This window comes from Diabrotica undecimpunctata, chromosome 2 (genome assembly GCF_040954645.1).
Source record: "Diabrotica undecimpunctata isolate CICGRU chromosome 2, icDiaUnde3, whole genome shotgun sequence".
Classification (NCBI taxonomy): Eukaryota; Metazoa; Arthropoda; class Insecta; order Coleoptera; family Chrysomelidae; genus Diabrotica; species Diabrotica undecimpunctata.
This window is the reverse complement of record NC_092804.1, coordinates 74808817-74821592: the sequence shown is the minus strand read 5'-3', so window position 1 is coordinate 74821592 and position 12776 is coordinate 74808817. Positions and strand designations below refer to the sequence as shown.

The 12776-nt window shown below is 33.1% G+C and overlaps 1 protein-coding gene across 3 annotated transcripts in view; it reads left to right on the top strand.

Annotated features, from left to right (window-relative positions):
• Window positions 1-12776, top strand: part of Ocrl (Oculocerebrorenal syndrome of Lowe) — a 120723-nt gene that overhangs the window by 23828 nt on the left and 84119 nt on the right. For all 3 annotated transcript variants that reach the window (XM_072523109.1, XM_072523107.1, XM_072523108.1), the window contains 4 exons: window positions 484-618; window positions 6119-6207; window positions 7912-8033; window positions 11765-11935. In XM_072523109.1, the coding sequence (XP_072379210.1) occupies window positions 6172-6207; window positions 7912-8033; window positions 11765-11935 (329 nt within the window). In that variant the 5' untranslated portion in view covers window positions 484-618; window positions 6119-6171. The remainder of the gene's footprint in view (window positions 1-483; window positions 619-6118; window positions 6208-7911; window positions 8034-11764; window positions 11936-12776) is intronic.

The window sequence follows — 12776 nt, the reverse complement described above, 5'->3', positions numbered from 1 at the left end:
TCCTTGAATGAGGAGGAACATATTGACGTTAAGTTAAGTACGCCTACATGAACAATAGTGTTGATGTATAAAAGTTGTACAGCGTATAAATGTCTATCAAATAATACGTTTGAATAGAGGGTGCATTTGTATAAATATAAATAAGTATCCAGGATGTACTCGAGAGGTCAATTCATAGTAAATTTTGTAAGGGTAGCTAACAAGCGAGAAACAGATTCTCAACAGGCGCATTGTTCAAGAGGTTAAAATATTTTTAATATGTATAAAACAATGAATTATTTATATCTTTTTTTATTATCAAATAGCAGACTATGTATACAGTACAGAAGAATCAATGCTAAAAATTCTGTCAGCAAGATTTTAATTTTAATTGTTAAGAAAAATTTTAATGTTATAATATTATAAGTAATAATATTAAATGTGATTGTGTCTATAATGGTATTAACAACATAATTAATTAAACATATTTAATTTTTGTTTTAGATACTGAACCTATAGAAAGTAGTCAAAGCCATATTATTTTTATTATTACTTATAAGAAAATTAGAAGGGCATTCAAAATTGAAATTGGAGTGGAAAGTTCTAATTTTGCTTCAGAAGTAATTCGTTCGCAAGAATGTAAGTATTAGTGTTGTTATGTCGATGGTTAATAAAAGAAGAAAAAGCTTTTAATTGATAATCAAGTGTACCAAGGAAAACTGCATGAAATATATTTGAAGTGGTTTTAAGGTATTCTTCCTCTTAATTATCATCTTCCTACAAACACACGTAAATTCGGTATGGCAGATGCTTACTGATATTTTGCATTTTCCGTCCTTTTTTTTACTTTTCCTCTCTGCATAGAAAGCGCAGACTCCTTCATGTGACTGTTCTTTACGGTCTTGTTGTTCATAGTAACATCAGCGATTATTTTGAACTGGGAGTGGAGATATTCAAAATCACATTACTAAATGTTTTTAATAAACTCAGTTAAGTTCTTTATGTATTCAATGAAATTTTCGTATTCATTTTATAAAGCATATGTATATTTATTCAACCATCATTGAGCAATGTGAACAATAATGTCACCTTCAAAATATTCTGACTACAAAATATAGAGCTTTTATTCCATCTACCGTATCAACTTCTCTAGCAAGATTATAGTATGTATCATTATTCTATTTATACCGTATATAGTATCATCTATGCTATCATCACTGTGAAATGCACACAACGCCAAGACTACCTTATTTAATTTGGGGTTATATGAAACGATGGTTTCAGTTTTCGTAAAAGCAATCATGTTAGACTAAGAATTTTAAAGGTAGTTTTTTGTAATCAGGAACAATAGAGGAACTTCTCTTTATTGTTTTGGACAATTCATTTGTATAAAAATGAATACGAGAAACGTTTTATCCCGTAAGTCATGAAAAATTGGTTGCGCAATTGTTGTTTTTTTTTATTAGGATGATAATTTGTTACTTTTTGTTAGTTGCGATATTGTGAGAAAAGTGTATCGTATCGAAAAATGTTTTACAAATAGAGTCTAGACTTTCAAACGAGACTTTGTGTGTTAAACTGCTCCATAAACAATTTTGTTGCAAGCGAAAAATTAGTATTTTCTATAATGAATAATAACTTTTTTAAAATATTGTTTAAAACCATACGATTTTTCAAATTTTGAGTTTTTATTTACCTTTAAATAATATGCAAAATTTGCGTTTGATCAATATATGTAGTAGGTTTTGTAATAGTAATATACCACTTTTACCAGGGAAGCACACGGCGAAGAAATTTGAGAGGTTTTTAGTAAACTAGAAGAGACGCTTAAAAATCTGCCAAATAGAGAAATCACAATAGTTCTAATAGATTTCAATGCAATCTTTGGCATACGTAGAGAAGATAATGATCTACGAGAGGCTGTCAGCCTGTATAGAAAGAAATTCAAGATTCGAACGTTATCTACACTTCTGCATTGAAAACAATCTTATCACTAATACAGGCTTCTAACATTATCCGAGACGCCGATATACTTGGATATCCCCAGATGATAAATGCAAGAACCGAATAGATTTTGTTCTGGTAAAATGTCGTTAGAGAACCACGTTTAACTACGTTAAGACCTACCCAGGTATGCAATAACGATCATCAGCTTATGTATGCATAAAACTACGAAAATACAAAGGACAAGAAATCAATGACTTAAGTGAGATTTGAAAAACGATGATACATTCGTCTGCACAAACCGTAGCACCGAAAATCTTAATGAAGAGACTAACACCTAAACTTAATTTCTATCAGCCCAAAGAACAGACAGGCTTCAGAGCAGAATATGACACGAATGTCCATTTGCATAATATCTTCTGCTTGTGCTCTCGTCTATTGTGCGTTGGCTATCAAATTGGCTATACTAATTTTGTTACAGCAGCGCGGAAAGGGGATGCAGAGGATCTGTTGAACCATTCTCTCAGGTTTTTAAGCTATGACGTTCGTCTTCGACCTGACCCTCTTCTTCCATCTATCTTGCCTTGTATTTAATAATACAGGTCGAAGACGAACGGTCCTCTTGCATAAAATTAACATATTAATTAAAAAATGCATTGAGTACAACATACCACTGATCCTTGCATTTATCGATTACGAGATGGCGTTTGATTCTGTACAGTTGGAAACCGTACTGGAAGCACTAAAACAAAGCCGAATAGATTACAGGTATACGTCGCTAATCAGAAACACTTATAAGCATGCTACATCAAATATAGGACTACAGGAAAACAGAAAAATTCAGCTTAGGTCGATGAGTAAGACAAGGAGACAGTAGTTCACCAAAATTGTTCACGTCAACTCTACAGTCGATATTTAAGAACACTCAATGGCAAGATATGGGAATCAATATAAATGGAGAAAGATTAAATAATATTAGGTTTGCGGATTGTTTGCGACATTGTATTAATCGTAGACAACTTACAAGAAAAAAAATTATAGTAAATAATTATTATTATATCAAACACATGAATTTCAAAAACGAATAGGCTTGACATGGGCAGCATTTGACAACCTAAGCCATATTCTAAAAACTTCAATTCCTATGTGTCTTAAGTTAAAAGATTTATAACCAATGTGTTTTGCCCGTACAAACTTATGGAGCATATATATTTTAACACTGAGGCAAAGATCCCGAAATAAACTCATACTTACACAACGAACCATGGAACTTGCAATGTTGGGCGCGAACCTTCGAGACCACATAATAGTCCAACAAAGCAGGCAAAGATTAGGCGTTCAAGAGGTCATCGAAATAATCACGACGCTAAAATGGAACTGGGCAAGGCATTCAGCGAGAACGTAAGATGGACGGCGGACAAGATGAATCATGGAATAGAGGTCCAGAAACAATAAAAGAAGCCGAGGGTGACCACCGACTAGATGGACCGACATGAAAACAATAGGGGGAAACTGCTACAAGCAGCCCCTTTTAGACATCATTGGAAGAGACTGGGGAAAGCCTATGTCCAGCAATTGACGCGATTGGCTGAATGAATATAAATATCCATATTGCATAACGTTGCTAGAGACACTTCAGATGATACGAAAAACAAAAGGAAATAATGGATGTCAGATGACACATGGTTCAAAAACAGGAAAGGTGGCAACTCAAAGCTAGAGGCTAATTATTTTAATTGTGAAGCCAAAAAATATTACGTATTAAATAAAAGTGATTATTAAGTAAGTTTCCAAAATCGTAGTTTTTTTTAAACTATCTATAAGATACTTAAAGGCCTTACGAAGAAAGTGCATATTTTAGTTCGTACCTAGCTTCGAGAGTGGCCATTTGGAACTTCCTTTTTTTATAAAATTCGTATAACAATTACAATTTTTCAAAAACTTTTAAAAAGAACGAACATATCTTAAGGAAATGATAAAAGTTGCAGCTTGCAGACGGTGCATTTGTATAAATATAAATAAGTATCCAGGATGTACTCAAGAGGTCAATTCATAGTAAATTTAGTAAGGATAGCTAACAAGCTAGAAACAGATTCTCAACAGGCGCATTGTTCAAGAGGTTAAAATATTTGTATACAACCATGGATTATTTATATCTTTTTAGAAACAGTTTGTGATAACCTGGACCTAAATACGACCAGAGAAGTTATAGTTACTAATATCGAAGCGTCTATAATACGGAGGAAATAAAGTAAGAAGAACCGGAAAAGTAATACTAGAGTAAAAATTCAAGGACAGCGAGAAAGAAAAGAAGAAGAATGGGTTGAGGTAAAACTGATCTAGATCGTAGGTTGGAACATACAAATCGACAAGGAAAACTGGTTAAGGAAAGAAAAATGAGCGAACCTTGTCAACAAAATATGTAGACTTAAGTGTACCACCAAAATAAATGAAATGCGACAGAGGAGTTTTAAAGACTTTTGGAACTTGCAAGATCATACAATGCAATGGGACTTTATTTACAGAATGTGACGCAGATACAGAATAAATAAAGTATTATTTCTGCTGGTGTACACTCTCGTAGGAATTTTTCTCGACAATATCATTTTCAGCTCGACGGTGAACAACACCAAATTTGTAAAAATATGTTTTTAAAAACTTTGTATTTCACAAACTTTGTTAAATAGAGCATTGGCTAAAAGAACGGAAACTGGAGTTTTACAATCAGATCGGCGTGGAAAAGTACGACCGCATAGACTTACTCCAGATATTGTAGAAAGTGTGAGAAAATACATTATTATTTCCTTTGGTGTCCTCACATATTCGGAAGAAGTCTAAGAGGATGTATCTTGAGGAGGGTTTAAGTATTAAAAAAATGTATAAATATATACGGAATTTTATGGTGATAAAAACAGTATTTGACAACTTGCTACGCATTGCCAGTATAGACATTTTTAACACTGAAATTAATATCAGTTTCTTTAGGCCAAAGAAAGATTAATTGATGTTTGCACCGTATTTAACCTAGCTGATAAAACTGGGAAGGTCAACTACGGGAGAACTATGAATGTCACTTACCCAATAAAATAGTGGCTAGAAATATGAAAAACAGTGACAAAGAACACGCCATGAATGATACGACCGTCTGCGTTGCATGTTTCTATCTCCAAAAAGTTTTAGCGCCTCCCCGATTGAACGTAAGCGCTTTTTATTATAATAGTAAGTATGCCACATACAACTTCACCATATTTGATATAGGCAACAATTACGATTTCTGTTATGTATGGCATGAACAAATTGTTAAACGAGGTTCAAACGAAATTGCTAGTTGTTTGTGGAAGTTTATGATGATCCAAAAAAGAAGGGAATTAATTATTTTCTATTCGGATAACTGTGGTGGGCAAAACAGAAACCACGCCATATTTTCAATGTTCTCTTAGCTATATATATTTCCAAGTTAGTATTACTCATAGATTTTTAGAGTAAGGTTACACCCAAAATGAGGTAGACAGCATGCATGCTAATTTGCGACCATTTTTTCTAAGGCAACTATTATCATATTAGAAAATAATTAGCTTTAATTTGATATAAAAAAAATGCATATACGTCATGAGCAGCGTATTTTATTTAAAGCATAAATGAACGAAATAAGTTTTGAACGAAATGAAACTTTTTTGTTTATAGGTCAAATTTAACTCACAAAGTTTGGTTTTACAAATTATAGCATATACTTTTTTTATTCTGTAGAGCATTTTTCCATACGGTACATAGTTTATCAACAATATTGAAACGTGCAAAACGTAACGATTTTGCGAACTATTTTTTTTTTGTTTTTTAACAATGCATCCAATTTTTCATGACTTACGACAGAAGGTGCCTCTTTTATTAACTTAAGACTTTCCAAACAGTCAAATCACGTCCAGTAATTTTCTTAATTTTTCAATAATTTTACACTTTTATTGCTTGGCCAAAAATTGAATAAACCATTAGAAACCATTTTTAAAGATAGTAGAAGAAAAAAAGGAAGTAAATGTTAATTTTGCCCAAGTTGTAAATTTATCAAGTATATTTCTAATATTTAAAAGTTATGTATTGTTTTAATATTATTATTTAAAATATTAGATTTTGTAGAAAATATATAGGTACTAGCGATAATAACTTTTTATGTTTAAAATAATCTTTTGGTTTTTTTTAGTTTCCATTTATAGTAAGCCAAATTTTGTTTGGTTGGATAAATACATAGGTACAATGAATCAACCAAGTCGCAGTTCTGATATAGACCAGGTAGTTATTTTTAACTTTATATAATCGAAAAAGATTTAAATACTGGAGTAATGAGTTAACGCTTTTTTAAGAATTACAATTTTTACGGTATAAATATGAAAATAAGTTATAAGTTGATTTCGATATACCGCTTAATATTTTTTGTTATCTCCAGTACGTTTTATTACCCGCGCTTACTTGTTCGTTTATTTCTTTGGTTCTATTGCCCACTGCTACTAAATTTTGTGTTGACAATATAAGAATTTGTCGCCAGAGCTAGGTTGCATATTATTGTTCCGTCATTGTCGTTTTTTCATGTATTGTTTCGTTTCCTTTTATCCTGCTGCTTATCTGGAATGTTTTTCCAACCTTAGCGTTGAATTCTCGTAGTATCATCACTATGTCATTCGTGGATATATTTTTATAGGTTTCTTCGAGATGCTCATAAAAAACTAACTTGTCTTCGTCACTTGCATATTCTATCGAAGCGTAAATGTTTATTATAGATATGTAGATGAGTTTGTGTTTTCTTGAGTTTCATATATGAATTTATTTCACTGTTGTACCGTTCTAGTGAATATGTCCTTCTTTATAAAATGAATTACAGAATTTTTTTCTGGAATACATTTATTTGCAAATAATTCAGCACAGTGGTGTCTATTGTCTGTCATCTAAATAAGATGGTGCTACGTAAAGATATGACTCTTCTAAAGTGTGAATCTTGCTGAAATACCTACGTTTATCTCCTACAGGTATTTAGCTGATGACTTCTCATTAAAAAAAAAACATGTTATGTTATAGTGTGGACGTAGACAGGCCATTAGAGAGAAAAGACAGGGATTCATGCCTTGTAGTGCATAATATGCTGCCCTTTATAAAATGAACATACTTGTAAGAAGGCACATCGTCCTTAAAGCGGATCGTATGGATGATGCAATATCCTTCCTTGGAGGTTGGCCTAAAGATTAATATGAACAAGACCCAAATAATGACTAATCTGGCGCAGAGATAACCAGACATGTGAGCTCCCACGTCGCACAGGATAAATGTATTTAAATTGGATCTACCCATATGCCTCAAAAGGAAAATCTTTGACCAATGTGTGTTACCTATACTCACTTATGGAGCGGAAACATTGAGACTCACAAAAAAGGTAGTGAATAAGATTCGTGTGACTCAGAGGGCTATGGAGCGCCAGCCCATAGGCTGGGTTGGATGTCTCTGTTGTCATTTATATATTTACATGTTTCTCAACGTTGGCAAATTATTTTCAAAGTGGAATTAAAATTTTATTACCAGATAAAAATATTTTTTATTAGTGTTGTATGTTCGAATAGATGTATCCGAACAGTATGGTTCGTAAGTAATGAATAATCAAATATGTACAAAACGACATCTGTGTAAATCATCTTATACGGAATCATGAGTCTCATTAAATAAATATATGTGATTTAGAACCATCTCGCTATCTCCATAAAAATTCTAATTCTCCATAAAATCTAATTAATAAAATAATATTTTACGATGATATTCTCGTTGCTAGAGTGCAAAGGAGACATTTAGACTCTATATATTGGTTATTTATAAGCAATAAGAGATCCATTACATATATGTGATATATAACCGTTTCGGTTCCCCCCTTCTACCTCTTAGTGTAGGCCAATTTTCCAATCAATCACCCTATATAAAGTTTATAAAAATCTAATTACGAAAATAATATTTTAGGATGATATTCCTGTTACTAGGCAAAAAATTGCTCAAGGTCAAACTTCAATCAATAGAGAATCTATGCTAAAGTATCAATTGAAGTTAAAAGAACCGGAGTTTACCCAGAAACAAGAATTTACGTAAGTATATCTGATAATTTTACAAAAATTAATGTTGGCGCAAATTTGTTTATTGTTTGGTACTGTAAATATAGAATCGTGTGAATACTTTAATATTTTTCTGGAATTTTTTTTTTGTGACATCTCGACAAATATCTCGTTAAGAATAAACCAAAATTATAAAATAAATATTTAAATGTTTTTGGTTGTACAGCTCGCAAGCCGTTATACTCTTTCCAGCAGACACTGTAAGTAACTCTGTAATTCACTCTAACTGACCGAGAATAAGCAGGATATTTGTCTCCAGCTTTTCTGTAGACCTCATTTCGGTCATTATTTTCATAATTTGACATTTCACATTTATCTATAAATATTATTTTTTTAAATCGTTCACTGTCGCTGTTAAACTGAAAAGTGAAGTTACAAGTGCAACCTGAGGCTGTACCTATTGTGTGTAAGTAGCAATAAGCAGCCTATCAATTTTATTCGTTAAGATTATTCTAAGAGTGGAAGCGTCAGAAAATCTAACAATTTGAATTTGGTTTTGCAATTTCCAACGTTGGGAATTCCGTCTTTTTCACTGAAGAATACATAACAAAATTATGTTGACAAGAACATAAATGAAGACCATTGGATGCTAATTATCATCGCAGATCGCTAAAGTGAATAGCCGGATCCAGCTTTATTTAACTTTGATGATAAATTTCGAAGATCTTTTGGATCCTTGCGTAACTATATTTTTCTAAGTGTTATATTTTACTATTACCACAGCTGTTTTCAAGAAAGGTATAAAAGTATCTACAGATGTGGAAAAAGAATCTGATAACGTTTAAAAACAAACTTTTAATCATTGTTTTGAGGCATCAGAGATTTTTAAACTATCCGTATAATCTTTTTTAACATCTTTTTAGCTTGTTTCATTTGTTTTGTATGTATCTTGGTCTGGAGAAGGAATTGCAGATGAAGTTTCCTCTTGTGGATATGGGACGTTGACTACACTGAAATCTACTGAATTCGAGAAAGCTCTCTTCATTCCAAGTACAAGTGAGGATGGTGTATCGGTTATTGATGGACCCACTGTAAGAACTGTCAATTTGTATTTACAAAAGCAGAGCATCTTATCGGCGGACAAAATATTCAGGGTGTGAGATACTTTCAAATGGAATGACCAATGAAGTTTGGATCTCATAGTTGCCTTACCTTCGGAAGAAAAAAATATGATTATATTCGTCCCCTGGAATTCCTGGTCTTAGGTACTAAATTGGTGAAACAATCTTCAACAGTGAACAACAGTATCATTTGTAGGTATAGATTCACATATTCGATGCTATTTAAGTAAATTCACAACGTATTGTTTGAAATTCTGGAAGCAAAGCTCATATTTTTGGGCCCAATTGTATTTCCAATGCATTTGACGTAAGTGTGAGAACTACGGTAGTATTCGTCTTACCAACCACAAGAAAGACAAATGTTTATACGGCATAGCGTATAACTGGTTGCCTATGCGAACCAAGTAAGCAGGCGAGTGTTTTGACAGTCTAAATTGTTCTTATCACAGAATAATATAAACCAAAAAGTATCTTTGTTGGTTATCTCTTTTGTATTAAATATTTTGCGAATTAACTATATACTACTCACTTTAAGGCGAATACCACACGAATCACTTTATTATTTATGCGAAGAATGTTTTTATGCCAGAAAATGTCAACAGAATTTCAGCACTTACATATACAGAATTGAACTTGCTCAGTTGCTGTTTGGAAGTACTATAAATTCTAAAATAATTATTATAAATGGTACCTGTCTACCTGTCCTAAGGAATGTATAGATTTTAAGCTTGATATTTGACAATAAACTTACTTGGAAATGTCATTTAAAAGACCTAAAACGATTACTGTAGTTTTATTTATCTGTCAGCTAACCACTCAAATTTAAAACTTCTCAATTATCTACACAACACTGCACTAAGAATTTGCCTTGGAATCTTCAGATCGAGATCCGCAGAGAGTTTATATAGAGTAGCTAACCAACTTCCCCGCTGGAGAAAAAGAATGAAAAACTACATTTCTGAATTATTTGAAGATGAAAGAATAGAATACTAATCACAGATTGGTACATCTATAACAGAAAGTGAGGTTAAAAGGGCAATACAAACGGCAAAAAATGGAAAAGCACTTGGCTCCAATGAAGTAGGTGCTAACTCACCCAAGTTAAAGCACTGTGTGGTATCTTTAACAGAATTTATGACACTGGGATATTATCAACTGATTGGCTTAAGTCGACATTTATTACAATACCAAAGAAACATCGTGCAAAGACATACAGTGATCATCTGACAATAAGTCTGATGAGTCAGACTGTTCTCGGGCAACATCCCATAGATCTTTTATTTGATCCTGGTGCTCCCAGAACTCTTCATAGCGTCAATCAATGCGTTATAGAACCTTCTCATAAAAAAAGTATGTTTTGCTGAAGCTGCTTATACTGAAAGTTCACCTGTAGGACTCTCTGCTCGTTTTCTTTATATTTTTATTTGTAAGTCACCCATTTTTGACTCCCCTTCTGCGCCATCTTTTTTAGTCTCTAAGACATTACTTTGGGAATACTTTTTCGTCTCCTTTAGGCTCTATGCATTTTCTGTGTACGATGGGGTTGCGCCGCGGAATTGGGGAACGCAGTAGTATTGAGCATAGTGTATTTTCTGTTTGATAATTCTACCTTTGAAGTGGTGGACAAATTCACATACTTAGGCTCCTTGATCACCAAGGAGAACGTCATGACGGAAGAAATCAAGCGAAGAATAATCCTAGCAAACAAATGCTATTTTGGACTGAGTAGACATATGAGAAGCAGAAACTTAAGCCAAAAAACAAAAATAACCATATACAAAACCCTTATACAACCAGTGTTGACATATGGGTCGGAGACATGGACCATTTCCAAGGCAGATGAAAATCTCCTGCTTATATTTGAACGAAGGATCCTGAGAAGAATATTTGGTGGCATCTGTGAAAATGATGTTTGGAGAAGGAGGTACAACTACGAGATATATCACAGATATAAACATATATTTGGTGGTAAAGACGTAGTATCCTTTATAAAAATAGGAAGACTAAGATGGGCAGGACATCTGGCAAGATCACAGCAGAACAACCCTCCTAGAAGAATCCTTATGTCACAACCTGTGGGAAGTAGAAAAAGGGGTAGACCAAAACTCAGATGGAGGGATGGTGTAGAGTGTAGATGAGGATGGTAGACAAATAGGCGCAGCAAACTGGCAACAGTTGGCAATGGATAGAACTGACTGGCGTAATAGACTTGGGAAGGTCGAGGCTCTTTTATAGGGCTGTAGCACCAATGATGATGATGATGATGTATTTTCTGTTTACGCATGTGTGTTTGTGTGTATATGTGTGAGTGTGTGTGCACAGCCTCTATGTAATATTCTTAGTTGGTCTGCGGGTGTTTATTTGGTTATATCTTATTCATATTCTGTCCTATTGTCTTTTATACTGTTTCTGGGGTAAGACTTTCCCCAGGAGTCTGTCTTTTGCGGAGTCTGAAAGCTCAGACTAACAATCTCAGATCTGCACAGCCATGCCATGCGTCATATAGAAAGATAGAATAATAAGTGTTTTACGTTCTAATTTTTGCTGATACCGGAGTAATTTCTCAAAACATATTTTAGTTAGCATCATCATAATTCGAGGGTATACTTAATTTTTAATCTGGCATTTTTATTTTATTTGCAGAATATTTGTTGGTACATGGAATGTGAATGGACAACCACCATCAATATCTCTAAAGAATTGGTTAAGTTACGATGACAATCCCCCAGACTTATATGCAATTGGTTTTCAAGAAATTGATCTCAGTAAAGAGGCTTTCCTATTTAATGATACTCCAAGAGAAGCTGAGTGGTAGTAAGTAATTATTTGGTATAGTTTTATAAACCTGAATGAATCTTGAATTATTATTTTGTTGTTTATTTCATTAATAATTTTAAAAAAGACACATATGAAATTAGAGAATTGTAAAAAAAGGACAGAAGGTGTAGTCTATCGAGATTAATAGAAAAAAACAAAGAAAGATGTACCCTAACAGGAGTAGGGTATATCCTCATACGTACGTTTCTTATAGTCTATACAAGCGCCTAATTGTATTTTTTATAAACTAATGTTAATATTTGACGATTTACTTGGGTCTACCAAGTCACTATGTATCAGCATATTATCTAGTTAGTGTTTTGCACTGGTAGTTTTAAGAGAAAATAGATCCTTTAGATTTGTGCGGTTTGTCTATACCCGAGGATTAGTGAAGCCAAAACTGTAATAGATGCAGAAAAACTGATGGTATATGGAACGAGAAATTCTTACTACTGGAAAGTAAAAGATATAGAAAATGTGAACCGGATAGTAAAAGATGTGAAGAGAAAGGAGATTGTAATATGAACATCTTCTATTATTGCGATCGATAAACCTGTTTAAAAGTTAGTATTGCTGCCTCTTTTATGTATCCATTTATATTATCAAGAATATAGCGTTCTGGTGGGCGTTTGAAATTAATCAACATGTTCCAGTTCAAAATGAAGCTTCTACTAGCATCGTATTTTTGAAATAAGCATGTATATGATCAGACGTAAATATTTTATTTTAAATATTACCTAATGTTACCAAAATCGAGAATATCGCAGAATGATATAGCGAAAAGGATTGTGGAATTAATAAAATTAACACATTCCATCCATGACAATTATAAAACTAG